The sequence below is a fragment of the Tursiops truncatus genome, chromosome X (assembly GCF_011762595.2).
Source record: "Tursiops truncatus isolate mTurTru1 chromosome X, mTurTru1.mat.Y, whole genome shotgun sequence".
In the NCBI taxonomy this organism is placed as follows: Eukaryota; Metazoa; Chordata; class Mammalia; order Artiodactyla; family Delphinidae; genus Tursiops; species Tursiops truncatus.
Window position 1 is genome coordinate 115,274,062 of NC_047055.1, and position 14,759 is coordinate 115,288,820.

At 40.4% G+C, this 14,759-nt stretch overlaps 1 protein-coding gene across 6 annotated transcripts in view; it reads right to left on the bottom strand.

Annotated features, from left to right (window-relative positions):
• REPS2 (RALBP1 associated Eps domain containing 2) overlaps positions 1–14,759 on the bottom strand; it is a 232,492-nt gene that overhangs the window by 148,820 nt on the left and 68,913 nt on the right. For 4 of the 6 annotated variants that reach the window (XM_019925644.3, XM_019925643.3, XM_019925641.3 and 1 more), the window contains exons 3-4: positions 5,695–5,843; positions 2,934–3,060 (exon numbers count right to left, since the gene is read on the bottom strand). The exons of 1 other annotated variant lie outside the window; for it this stretch is intronic. In XM_019925644.3, the coding sequence (XP_019781203.1) occupies positions 2,934–3,060; positions 5,695–5,843 (276 nt within the window). The remainder of the gene's footprint in view (positions 1–2,933; positions 3,061–5,694; positions 5,844–14,759) is intronic. One more of the 6 variants, XM_019925642.3, reaches the window with a different exon arrangement.

The window sequence follows — 14,759 nt, forward strand, 5'->3', positions numbered from 1 at the left end:
GGAAATGTTGGTTTTAATGTCAAGCAGACTACTTTTTTACTGAAGTATAGCTGATTTACAATATTAATTTCAGCATAGTGATTCAATATTTTTATAGATTATATTCCATTTAAAGTTATTATAAAATAATAGCTGTATTTCCCTGTGCTGCACAATATATCCTTGTAGCTTATGTATTTCCTACATAGTAGTTTGTACCTCTTAGTCCCCTACTCCCCCACCCTGCAACCACTAGTTTGTTCTCTATATCTGTGAGTAGGTTTCTGTTTTGTTATATTTATTCATCTATTTTATTTTTTAGATACCACATATAAGTGATAACATACAGTACTTGTCTTTCTCTGTCTGACTTATTTCACTAAGCGTAATTCCCTTTTTAGGTCCATCCACATTGCTACAAATGGCAGAATTTCATCCTTTTCTATGGCTGAGTAATATTCTATTGTGTGTGTGTATGTACGTGTATCTTCTTTCTTCATTCATCTGTTGATGGACACTTAGGTTGCTTCCATACCTTGGCTATAGTAAATAATGCTGCTATGAACACTGGGGTCCATGTATTTTTTCAAATTTGTGCTTTCATTTTCTTCAGATATATACTCAGGGGTGGAATTGCTGGATCATATAGTAGGGAAATATTTTATTCATGATCAAAATGGTGGATACATGAGTATATCCATTTGTTAAAACTCAAATTGAAGATTTTATTTTATTTTAAAGAGTTCTTTTTTGATATGGACCTTTTTTTTGTTTTAATTTTTGGCTGTGTTGGGTTTTTCTTGCTGTGTGCAGGCTTTCTCTAGTTGCGGCGAGCGGGGGCTACTCTTCGTTGCAGTGCGCAGGCTTCTCATTGCGGTGGCTTCTCTTGTTGCAGAGCACAGGCTCTAGGCACATGGGTTTCAGTAGCTGTGGCCCGCAGGCTCAGTAGTTGTGGCTCGTGGGCTCTAGAGCGCAGGCTCAGTAGTTGTGGCGCATGGGCTTAGTTGCTCTGCAGCATGTGGGATCTTCCCGGACCAGGGCTCGAACCCGTGTCCCCTGGATTGGCAGGCAGATACTTAAGCACTGCGCAACCAGGGAAGTCCTGATGTGGACCATTTTTAAAGTCTTTATTGAATTTGTTACAATATTGCTTCTGTTTTATGTTTTGGGGTGGTTTTTTTTTTGGTTTTTTGTTTTGTTTTGTTTTGTTTTGGCCCCAAGGCATATGGGATCTTAGCTCCCTGACCAGAGATCAAACCCGCACCCCTGCACTGGAGGGCGAAGTCTTAACCACTGGACCGCCAGGGAAGTCCCTCAAGTTGAAGATTTTAAACGTGTGCATTTTATCACATGTAAATTTTACCTCACTTTTTTTTTAAAAAGGGCTCAGAAAGAATGAAAGCATGGAAAACCTTGACACACGCGCTAAAAGAGCGAAGGAGAGAAGCAGGTCATTTCCTTGCCACTGGGGGAATGAAAGCCCAATTTGAATGGAATGAGGAGAAAATGGAGCATGAAGCAGAGAGAGCTGGTACAGACAAGTTTTTTAAGGAATATCAGAAAAAAAGAGTAGAACCTGGTGACTCGGTAGAACAAAAAACGACTCACCTGTGAATTAAAATCCAAAAACTAGACACCATGCTAGGCATAGTACTCCAATTTCCAAACCCAGATGAAATTAAGGAAAAAAAACCCACTTCTAAAAATAGGGAAATTCGGCAGGAGAGACTATAAGGAAAATGAAGAATTCTCAACCCCGTTTTGTTTCAGACACCAATGGGACACTCAGGTTCCAGGGGAGTGATTTTTCGTTCCTATCCCCCAACAACGTTATCTTGCATTTGCATAGGATTCAATTTCCAATCAGATTTTATACTCATGTTCTCGCTTATCCTCACAACACCCCTATAGGATACTATTACTCCATTTAAAAAGAGGAGAGGAAAATCATGGTTCAGAGCAGTAAGTGGCTTGCCCAAGGTCACATAGCTAGTCACATAAACCCTCACCTTCTGATTCCAATCAAAAGATTTTTCCATCATGCTACACCTGCTTCTCTCGGCAAGATTATAGTCTCTCTTCAGTCCAGCCTAGCACACATTTTTTTTTTAAATCTGTTTCCCTCTAGAAGTCACCACTATTTTCAATGCAGCAAAAACCTGCAGAAACTGGGTCACTTTCAGTTACAGCTCACAGAATTTTAAAAAAAGGCGGGGGGGGGGGAGTTATGGATATCCAATTCTAGAATACCTTTAATTGGTCATATCTTAAGCTAGGAACCTGAGCCCCACAAGGACAAGATGCTGCCGTGAATTTATGGAGCTTTAAGCATTGCAGCCAGGGAGTCAACTCTGCAAGTCATTCTCAGAAGCAAGTAACGTATTCTACCACTAACATGGCCAGCACAGTGCAAATGTGAGCAAGCAGGCAACCCCACAACTGGGCACTTCACACACCTGAGCACGATGCCTCCCCTGGCATTTCCCTTATTCTTAGTCCCAAACACAAGAGCTAAATATTTTCATTTATGTGCTCAGTCTTTAAAGGTTGAATCAACTCTTCTGCAGAGTTCTATTTTTTAAGTAGTTTCATAAGAGCAGTTATCATATAAATATGTTTGGTGGCTTTGCAGAAAGGAATAACTATTCCAAAACAATACAAATCCTTCATGTGCTATGTTCCTGTGTAACGAAACTTGTATATGAAGGATTAAATCATCTAAATCATTATCTACAAGTCTAAAGATGAACTAGTTTGTAGGACAGAAAACAAGGCATTACTAACACAGATTTCATTTTATATTTTTTTTAACCTTGCTTGAGAGTATAAAATTAAATTGAGCCCTGTCTCCAAAGCCAGAGGTAATTAAGTCAGGAGACTGAGCAGCTGGTGGCGTTGCTGCCCGATAGATGAAGGAGCCTCTAAGACACTGCCTGGGACAGCTGGCCTCTTACCTGGATGCATCTGCTCCGTGCTTTTCCGCAGTTTGCTGTAGCCATGGCTCAAGGGCACCCTCTGGTAATGAGGCGGGGAAGAAGGAGGGGAGGCGAGGGGTGACATCGTGGGAGACTGCGTTTCCTGCTTCAAAGAACCAGAGCAGAGTTCAGAGACGATCACTCAAGGAGCCTGGCGCTCTGAGCTGCAGTTATGAAGTATAACGCAACTCTACTGCCAGTAAGCAGGCTGCTTTAATAAATGGAGGAGAATATTTTCTCAGAAACGCAGCTTGGTTAAAAAGCAGTGTCTGAGGATTCAGAAGTCTCCCAGAGAACAGTCTCGCCGGAGCTCAGTTACCTAAATTACTAAAACAAGCCTGAAACACTTCCAGTTACTCCAATAATATTTTCCTTGGGGAAACGAAAGACACTGATCACATGAAATAACATTCATACTCCCCAATTTTGATCTCTTCGTGAACAGATTCAATTTTCATTCATTAATAAAGGCTCCTATTTCCTGGATTTACACTTACCAAGTCTTCCAACAATGTGGCTATTTTTTTAATATTTTAAATGGTTAATGCTAAATATTCTGGGACCTGGCTAGCCAAAGTAAAATGCCAGCTTTTTTTTTTATACTGAGAAATTGCAAAACAATTCATTATGGGTAAACCACTCCAACTAGCCTATTCCTAAACACTAGGATGGAGCCTTAATAAACTACAATTCAAATCTCAACTCGAATGTGAACTTTATGTAGGACCCCAGGCAAGACAAGCAACCTTCTAACTCGGCTACTGGGTTTCCTCCTTTTTTTTTTTTTTTTTTTTTTTTTTAATGCTACCAATAGACTGGTAACTTTGGAATACCCAAGTAATGAGGAAACAGTACTTTTCATCAATATAGAGACTATATAGGTGCTCTTAGTCAAAAATAATAATAATAATGCAATCTGAGATACTAATCAAGTACTCCTTTTCAAGTAAAAGAAAAGAATATTTGCTTTGAATTGTAAGCTCACACCCACAGACTGGGTGGGCCTAGCATAAGCCCAGACTGAAGTGAAAGGATGTGTCCTCAATCACGCAGCCAGGGGATGGGCCTGGAAAGTTCCCAGGGCATCCAACCATCCTGGGATAGTGGACCCTCATTCCTCTCCAAATGCTGGTGGGAAAACATGCCAAAGAGTATTGGCTGAAGATTCTGATACAGGCATACCTCGTTTTATTGCACTTCACAGATATTACTCTTTTTTTTTTTTTAACAAATTGAAGGTTTGTGGCAACGCTGCATCGAGCAAGTCTATTGGCGCCATTTTTCCAAAAGCATTTGCTCACTTCACGTCCCTGTGTCACATTTTGGTAATTCTTACAAATATTTCAAACTTTTTCATTACTATTGTATTTTTAAGGTAATCTGTGATCAGTAATCTTTGATGCTACTACTAATTGCTAAGATGACAGCAGTTTTTAGCAATAAAGTATTTTTTTAATTAAGGTATATACATTGGGGGTTTTTTTAGCCCTAATGCTCTTGCACACTTAGTAGACTACAGTATAGTGTAAATGTAACTTCTGTATGCACTGGGAAACCAAAAAGTCATGTGACTCGCTTTATTGTGGCGGTCTGGAATGGAACCCGCACTACCTCCAAGGTATGCGCCTGTACACCTTTTTATCTAAATCCCTAAAAAAAATAAAATAAAATCAATCAATCAATCAATCCCTGAAGAACTAGTTTAAACATATGAGAATTATGAAAGCAACAGAACATGCTACACCTAACTTAAATATGAAACTTCTGCAACGATACCTCAAATATCCAGCATTATCAGGGTGAGCCATATACATTAGTTTTCCAACTTAATCCTTTAATTGTCTTGCATTTGAAAACATTTTGATTGGTCTTCCTAAACATAACAGATTTCTCTTCCTTATGGAAGATACTATAATTGAATATAATTTGACTTTTCTGCATAATTCAGTATCTTATCTTCATTGGAAGTATGGGATGTACCCTGATGCCCTGAGGGTTCACTAATGTGTAAGTCTATTTTACCTCTTCTTGATAGGCTCACTCATCTGGAATTTACACTTTGGTCTCTACCAGTCACTATCTGACTATTGCAAATAGTGGTCTAATTTTAAACGCCCATCCACCCTATTCTTCTTCCGGCTACACAGGTAATGGCAGCATTTCCCAACACGGCACTCCAAACATGCTCCCCAAGAAGGGATTCCCTGGTGAAAGGAGTTTAGTACATGCCGATCTCCATGTCTCTTTATTGCAGGACTTCTCAGGGCTTTTACTGTGCTAATGTGCACTGTGAACGTCTAAGACTGAGTATTTAGCCTTTCCCCCGAGAATAGTCCATGAAGCAGCATTCTCCAAACATATTTAACCAGAGAAACCTTTTCTCCAGGTTTTTTTGGAAGAAAGGACTTATTAAACACTCCTAGAAGTTACATTTCGAAGAACCCATTTGGAAATGGTGATTAGAGACATCAAATAAGTGTGTTAAATCAGTAGCCTTACTTGAGACCCAATTCTACATTAAAGTAAGCTCTAAATGGCCCATAGGTGGCTCATGGTAATGGTAATTTCTAGGCATCAGCCTCTTCTCCTTGCTACAAGGAAACTTTACTGGCTCACTTCCAAGTCTATAATTGTAACCCAGATGGTGCAATTCACTGGAAGCTTGACAGCAGCTAAGAGGCACTGCTCTGTGAGGATTCATGGTCAAAAGCAAACAGACATGCCTGATCAGACTATTTACCTGTTTATCCTCATCATCCATTCTTTTGAAGGTATTTTTTTCTGTGATTAAATATGGAATCTGAACTTTAGTTCCATGCAGCTCAGCCATGTTCCCAAACCGGATCTCAGCATCAGTTTTTGACATCATAAAGCGAGGCAGCGGCAGTTCTTTAGGAGCAGAATCAGAGAAGCTCAAGTGAGACTTTATTTGAAAACTGCAAAAAAGGGAACTCAATGGCCAAAAGATGAGTCACTTTTGAGGAAAAATTCCAGAACACTAAATATAGATTAAATTTGATTTCAACATAATAAGGACTCCTATAATAATGTCATAATAGAAAAATGCTACAGTTTAACACGGTATCCTGGCTCAACGTTTTTAAATGCTGTTGAATCATCTCAGAACAAATTCAGGTTTTGGACAGATCTCCCACTTCAGCCTTCAGTTCGGCACCAAGAAAAAGGACGTGACATCGTAGAACTCAGTATCAAGTGACAAACAGTAGCAGGCAGAACGTATATAGTGCTTATTATATGCCAGACACTGTATTAAGATCTGCAAATATTAACTCATTTAATCCTCACAACTCACTACAGTAAGATGATCATTAGCCTCCTTTTATAGACGTGGAAACAGAGCAGAAGGAGCTAAGAAGACACAGCTCATCTGTGGCAGAGCTGGCTCTTCACCAGCCAGTGCTGCTGCCCTACAGAAAGGCCCCTCATTCCCAGGACAAACCCACTGCATACAACACTTTCTCACCTTATGTCACTGCTTAAACAATTTTCACACTCAATCTCCAGTTGTCTTTTCATAATGGAATAAGGAAAATGGTATAAAGTTAGAGCAATCAGTCCAACGTTCAGTCAGATTCTACTGTCAAAACCATTAGCTACACTCTATGCCACAAAGAGCTGAAACCCAACTGTCTGGTATATTTACTTAGCTTTCAAATTTCTAACAAAACTATTCTGAAAACAGAAATGATACTTTGGCACACTTCGAGTTCTCAGCACAGCAAATCACACACAACACAGCACAAGAATGCCAAAAATGGGTATAATATTCTGGATTAGGCATAATGATTTGCATCTGGATCCATTGTTCGGGATAATACTCATCAGTGTGCCTCTGCCTTCCCTTAGCTCCCTCTTCCAAAAACACAGCTGCACTTCCAATGATTGAAGCTGTGCTAAAGCCAGAAAACCTCTTAGCAACAGCAAGCAGTATCCCAGCTCCCCAGGCAAAGAAGGCCCCTGGTTCTCTAATATCCACATCATGTTTATTTTTAGTTGCTATGTCCACATTTGATTTAAAGAAGTAGGCAATATGACAAATCCCTGCGTGATCAATCAGCCAAGGGCCCAAGAGACATAAATAGAATAACCAATCTGGAAAATTAAACCAAGACTTTCCTCTAAAGACAGGATGGCCACCATTTTTAATGTTTTACTCTTCCCTAACCATGGCAGCTCTCCAACACTCAAGGCAGGAATGGACTTCAAAAGAAAAAAGGCAAGAAAAAAGAAAGTCTAGATTCTTAGTAAATCAAATATCAGCTAATCCTATGGTTCTCTTCTCAGAAAGGTATTTGTTTCAACTCAGTCTGCAAAAAGGATCTAAAACACATGGAACGAGATCACATAAAATAACTTGCACTCTAATCTGCCCATGAGAGGATGATGCTACTTCCAAGCCCTATTTGAGGGAGAAAAGAAGTAAATGCTTGGCATTTTTAAGCTCCCTGACCAGCGTTTCACTGGTGTTCAACAGATAACTCTGGGAGCAATGGAACACAAACCCGGCTGATGAATATCAACTATTACACTAGAGCCCCCAGCTGTCCTTTAGGACACCGTCACGTCACACGCTCTCCTTCCCTGGCTATGGCATTTCTCCAAAATTGTTCACCTGGGAAAGAACCTCCCTCCCCCCGCCGGTAGCAAAAGACAAAATACAGCTGAATTTCCCTCGTACTTTCTTTGTTTACAAGGTTGTAAACAACTCTCACTTAACAGAATTGTAACCATATATAATGATATCCCTATCATTGAAAAGGTTAATGAAGGTGCTATTTTTCTTAAGCTGCTGCAAGCTTTTTTTTTTTTAATGCTGCAAGCTTTTAAAAAGTGAAAAGTAAAACTCTAGTTTGTCGATGTTCAGTCTAAATGTTGTTTCCTAGTCATGTGTACACCAAATGTAACAGTGCAACTTTATTAGAAAATTAATCAATAAAGTACCTGCTATCCAGTGATTTACGTCAAGTAATCACAGGAGAAGATTTATTTGTAGTAGTTGTTTAGAATCTTTTCTCCCAAACTGAATTAACACCAAGAAACACATCAAGAGTTCAAATGAAATACTGATAAGGGCCAAGGACACCATGAGCACAGCAATCATTTGTTTCACAATGGCATCTTACGTTGTATTCTTTGAACACAGAAATGCTTTGTATATTAAATAGAAATGACTATTTTTCCCTTCCACAAAGAGAACTATGCCTCTCCTTTTTTAAACATGTGACCCTCTAAGGGAAAAATCCTTTGTTTTCCCACGTTTGATGGAGTCATGAATATAAGAAATACTGCAATCTCTTCAATTCATTAGAAGAAACATAAGCAGCATAAATGCAGTAACAAATGGCAAATTACAAAGTGGCAGCTGCTGTGCAGTGTCCTCCAACGCTGTCCACTGGAAATATAATGTCAGCCACATATATCATTGTAAATTGTGTAGTAGCTACATTACCAAAAAAAAATGTTAAGAAGCCAGTGACAAAAATACAAATACTACATCGTTTCACTTACATGAGGGATCAATCGTCAAACTCATAAAAACAGAAAGTAGAATGGTGGGTGCCAGGGGCCGGGGGTGAAGGGGAGTGAAGAGTTGTTTAACGGGGGCGGAGTTTCCATTTTGCAAGGTGGGGAGATTGGTCGCACAACAACGTGAATATACTAAATACTACTGAACTGTACACTTAAAAATGGTGAAGATGGTAAATTTTATGTTCTATATATTTTGTCACAATTAAAATTTTTAACATTGAAAAAAGCACAAAAGATACAGGTGAAATTAATTTAGTGTATTTTAACCCAATGTTATAGATTACAGCATGTGATCAAGATAAAAATTAATATAATAGTTTACATTCTTTTTTCAGACTAATGCTTCAAACCCCCATGTGTACTTACCTGTACCACAGACCTCAATTCAGATACACCACATCTCAGGCACTCAGGCGCCGCAGTAGTGTGGCTACTGGCTACCCTACTGGAACAGCACAGTTTGGCTGATGGTTGCTATGAAGGAATGTGGACCATTATGGCCAGAAATCTGGATTTGACTAAGAAATACTATAATGTTAAATGTTAACAACTAACTGATTTCTTCTTAAATTACGTAAGGAGTATTTTGTATGGAGGGATGATTTATATAAAGCTTAAGTGTACCACTTGAAGACTTTTAACAAATGTATGTATAAGCTCATAGCAAACACCCAAATTAAGATACATTTCCATCATATAGAATTTGCCTTCATATCCCTTTCTAGTTAATCCCCTCGCCTTGTCCCACTTAGCAACCTATTCTAATTTCTAAATCCACAGATTACCTTTGCCATTATAGAACTTCACATAATGGAATCATACAATATTAATCTTTGTGACCACCTTCTCTGACCAACACTTTGTCTGTGATAATCATCCAATGCACCACATAATCATCCAAAGACATAGTTCATTCTTTTTCACTGCTATGGAATAATCTATTTTTATGAATACATTGAAATTTTTTTTGTTGTTTTTTTTTTTGTTTTTTTTTGAAATTTTTTAAATCCAGTCTCCTGTGATGAACATTTGGGATGTTTCCAGTTTGGAGCCATTAGGAATATAGCTGCTGTGAACATTCTTATAAATGGTTTTTGACAGACATGAATTCATTTATCTTGGGGATATACCTATGGACCACATTCAACCTGCTGCCTATTATTATGTACAAAATAAGCTATAAGGATGTATTGTACAACAGAGGGAATATAGCCAATGTTTTATAATAACTACAAATGGAGTATAACCTTAAAAAATTGTGACTCACTATACCGTATACCTGTAACTTATATAATATTGTACATCAAGGTATACTTCAGTTTTAAAAAATAGTATTACCATTAAAAAAAGAATGGGTTTGGGCTTCCCTGGTGGCGCAGTGGTTGAGAATCCGCCTGCCAATGCAGGGGACATGGGTTCGAGCCCTGGTCTGGGAAGATCCCACATGCCGCGGAGCGGCTGGGCCCGTGAGCCGTGGCCGCTGAGCCTGCGCATCCGGAGCCTGTGCTCCGCAACAAGAGAGGCCGTGATAGTGAGAGGCCCACGCACCGTGATGAAGAGTGGCCCCCGCTCGCCGCAACTAGAGAAAGCCCACGCACAGAAACAAAGACCCAACATGGCCAAATAAATAAATAAATTTAAAAAAAAAAAAGAATGGGTTTTACATTTTTGAATGTTTGGAAAACATCAAAAGAAAAATATTTCAGGACGTGAAAATTATGAAATACAAATTTCAATGTCCATAAATAGTTTCACTGGAACACAGCCACACTCTTTTGTTTACATATTGTCCACTTCTGCTTTCACAGTTCTGGGGCAGAGTTGGATATTTGCAACAAAGGCCATATGGCTCACAAAGCCTAAAATATCCACTACCTAGCCCTTTACGGGAAAAGTTTGCTGACCCCTGTCTTACACAATACAGTGGTTCAAGTAAAATGTAGTCTTACTAAAACAATACAGTTGCATTTAATGGAAAAATATTTTACATTAATTGACTTTTAAGTTTTAAATAATTTAAATTAATTATTAATTTAATTAAAAATTCAATTCCCCACTCGCACTACACACATTTTTAATGCTCAATAGCCAGCCGCACGTGGCTAGTGACTACCATATGAGACAGCACAGTTTAGATGGTTGGCCAAAAACTACAAGGCAGCTACTATTGGGATACCCCTTCTCCAGGTGAGCCATTTAAGCTCAAAGAGATTAAGAAACTTGCCTGAGGGTACACAAATAAAGAGTGATGGAGCAGGGATTCAAAATCAGGTAGTCTACTGCTAGGGCCTACACTCTTAGCCACTAGGCTACACTGTCATCCTGAAAATTAAAATAGTCTTTGTATTGCAGGTTTGAACATTCAGGCTGAAACTGTGGCGTGTCAGAGGGGGAAATGGTCTAGAGAAAATCTACTGGAAGTATCCACATCTTACAGGTGAGGAACTAAGCCCAAGAAGGGGAGGGTGGGTCTTGTCTTACTCATGCAGCAAAATGGCGGCAGAGCTACAGTCTTAACAACACTCCTGGCCTCCTGGGGCTCCCTTCTCTTCCCACTACTTTTCGTCGCCCATCCATTTATACCAGTTACTTATAGGTTAACAAAAATTAATGACAACGATGTTCAGTAATTCCAAAGTGAAGCCAAACCCACACATTTTCCTTAAGTTACTTGGGAAAAACATCAGGTTGGTCTTACTAACCCAAACCTGGGTTGATCAAAGCCTTATAATCGCCTATCTGCGCTATCCACCTGTTAATTTGGAAAAATTTGTTGCTAATTTGGAAATGGGAAGCTAGATAGCTAGATGAGCAGGTAAAGGCTGCTGTGGGAAGGCTGATCTTATAATTTTTTGGAGGGGTGATGGTAAGTTACAGTTATCCATTATCAATTTCATAAAAGAGTACATTTAACAAAAGGAAACCAAAAAAAACCATCTTAAAATTGAACACATTTCCTTTTATAAATAACTCAATCCTTTGTCCTAATTCTTTCTCCTTTCCCTGCAGACTGTGCCAGACTACCACCAGGTCAGGAATGAGGAACACAGCCCTAGAAACCACATGAATCACATTATTGCACTACTGGGGTTCAGAGACTCCCCTTTAAAGGAGCTGTGGGAAAAAATCAAGGGGTCTGTCATGTTGGATAAGAAAGTAAATTACATCTTTATTCTCCCTACCCTAACCATAAGTTAGCATTTCTTTCAATTATGAATGTAAGCAATGAACTGCTGTAATATCGTCAGCAGTGCTTGCAACTTTGTCACCCGCCGAAATCAGATATTTTTATATCACATTACAGTTGCTGTGGACATCCTGAAGTACTGTTTATGTTCATCACTACTCTGAAAGTATGCTAGTTATTTGGATCACAGATCTTTTATTTAATACATTAATAAAGAAGTATGTATACTGCTATATAACAACTTTTTTAAATATCTCAGTTTTAATTTCAAAATACAGTTGACCCTTGAACAACACAGCTTTGAACACTGTGAGTCCACTTACACGCGGATATTTTTCAAGAGTAAATACTACAGAACTACACGGTCTGCGGCTGGCTGGGTCCATGGATGTGGAGGAACCGCGGATATGGAGGGCTGACTATAAATTATACATGGATTAACCCTCCAGTTGTTCAAGGGTCAGTTTTAATTGGTTTCCTTTATAATCCCACATCGTTGTACGCATTTAAAATATTACTCCAAAACAGAGACATAGATGTAGAGAAAAAAACGTATGGCTACCAAGGGGGGACGTGGGGGGGGTACAAATTGGTGGATTGGGAGTGACATAGATACAGTACTATGTATAAAATAGAGAACTAATGAGAACCTGCTGTATAGCACAGAGAACTCTACTCACTGCTCTGTGGTGACCTAAATGGGAAGGAAATCCAAAAATGAGGGGATATATGCATACATATACCTGATTCACTTTGCTGTACAGCAGAACACAACATTGTAAAGCAACTATACTCCAATAAAAACTTCTTTAAAAAAAACAAAAACATTACCCCAAGAAGGGGTCCAGAAGCTTCACACTGCCAAAGGGGCCCATGGCACCAAAAAGCTTCAAAACCCTACTCTTGACCCCACTACACCTTCCCTCGGTCCTCACACTCACTCTTGGCCTGTCTTCGGAAAGGAGGAAGGTACAGGAGCTCCCAGGGCAAATGTTCGCACGTGGTTTCCTCTGCAGGAATTCTCTGCTGGCCCTGAACTTCACACCCGCCGTCCGTCCTTCTAAGTCAGCTTTCACCAAACGTGTCGCCCCAGCTCCCACTAGGGTGAGGCCAGAGAGAAGCCTGGGGCCAGCCCTCTCAGGGCCGTGGAAAGGCAGTGTCAGCACTTGCAGGGCCCGGGGAGCAAGCGCAGGGAGTTATACACCCTGGGCGCCTCTTGTCTACCCCCAGTTCAGGCCCTGATGTGACCAAATCTGTACTCAGAGCTTAAGCAAAGCTCCTGAAAATACTCCACCCAGCTGTCTTCAGAAGTCACTCTGAACCCTGGCTCCACAGAAGAATCACCTGGGGAGCTCTGAAAACCCCCCTCGCTCAGGCCACACCCCAGGCTAATTTAATGATAATTTCTGCAGGTGGCCCCAGGTACTCGTATTTTTTATTTTGCATTTAAAGTTACCCAGATGGGGCTTCCCTGGTGGCGCAGTGGTTGAGAGTCCGCCTGCCGATGCAGGGGACGCGGGTTTGTGCCCCGGTCCGGGAAGATCCCACATGCCGCGGAGCGGCTGGGCCCGTGAGCCATGGCCGCTGAGCCTGTGCGTCCGGAGCCTGTGCTCCGCAACAGGAGAGGCCACAACAGTGAGAGGCCCATGTACCGCAAAAAAAAAAAAAAAAGTTACCCAGACGATTCTCAAGGGCAGACGAGGGTGGGAACCAAAGCCTGAGAAAGATGACTTCTGTAGGCATCCCTCAGCAGTTCCAGGTGAACCTGAATTCCAAATGTTTGAGTTTAAAGAGTGACAGCTGATTAAGACTCGCTCCCCATGCACAGGCATTTATGTCTTCATTCATTCATTCATTCATTCATTCATTCATTCATTCAACAAACATGCTCTGAGTACCCACAAGGCCCCTCAGTGCAGGGATTACCAGAAGCTCCTCCTTTCCCCTTGGACTTGCAGACTGCTAAGGAAGACAGACAAAAAACTTGTCAAACCTGTAAAGGAGTATTTACAAACTCTGATGAAAGTGCTATGAAGGAGTGGGCGGTGAGAGAGAATAAAGTAGGGAGGGGCCTGCCACATTACCTAGCATTATCTAGTGGGCCCATCCAAGGAGTACCTCATTCCCTAGGGATGTGTGCTTTTTAAGTTACTATTTACTCTTGATTAGGCATTTTACAATTCTGAAAGTGTAGATATTAACTTGTAGAAAACTGTTAGCTAACAAATACTTCTTGTCTGACAGCAATGCAAATGAATTTTATCTTAGAAAAGAGTATAATAACCCAGTTACAGTTTTATTGCACTGTAGGGCATTAATCAATTTTATATGTAATTTAGCAATCTTATTCCAGCATTCTTTCTTTCCATGACTATAAATACTTCTGACTTTCTTGAACCAGCTTTACTACATGCTGGTTCCTTTGTTGATGAATTAATTTGACAGGACATACTTTAGAAAGGATGGTGGGGGCGGCCTCGGAATCCTGAAGAATAAGGAGGAGGAGCCAGCATGGGAAGGAGAGGGGGAAGAACAGACCGCTAGCAACCCAACACCTCGACATAACATATGGTCTTTCCTACAACAGGAAAAGAGGTGGTCCAGAAATGGCTAGAAGGCCAGTGAGGCTGGGGGACAGACTACAAGCAAGAAGAAGAGGTTTGAGATGAGGATGGAGAAGTAGGCAGAGACTAGGTTATGCAGGGCCTTACAGATCAGTGTAGGGACTCCGAACTTAGCACTATGTACAACAAGCAACCACTGGGAGGGTTTCAAGAAGCTGGATAAAATGATCTGGTGGCTATTTTGAAAAGACCACTCTTACCGCTGTGTGGGAAAAGAGACTGGCGTAGAGAATAGAGAAGGCCAAGAAACCAATGACAAAATCATCGTGGTGCTCAGGTGTGGCTGCAGGTGGCCTGGTCCAGCAGAAGCAGAGAGATGGAGGGAATGGGCAGTGGATTTTGATGGATTATATTGTGAATGAGGGAAAGGGGGGAATCAAGAAGGGCTTCTACCCACATGCTGTGCAGTGCAGCCATAAAATAAGAAAAAATAAATATCAAAAA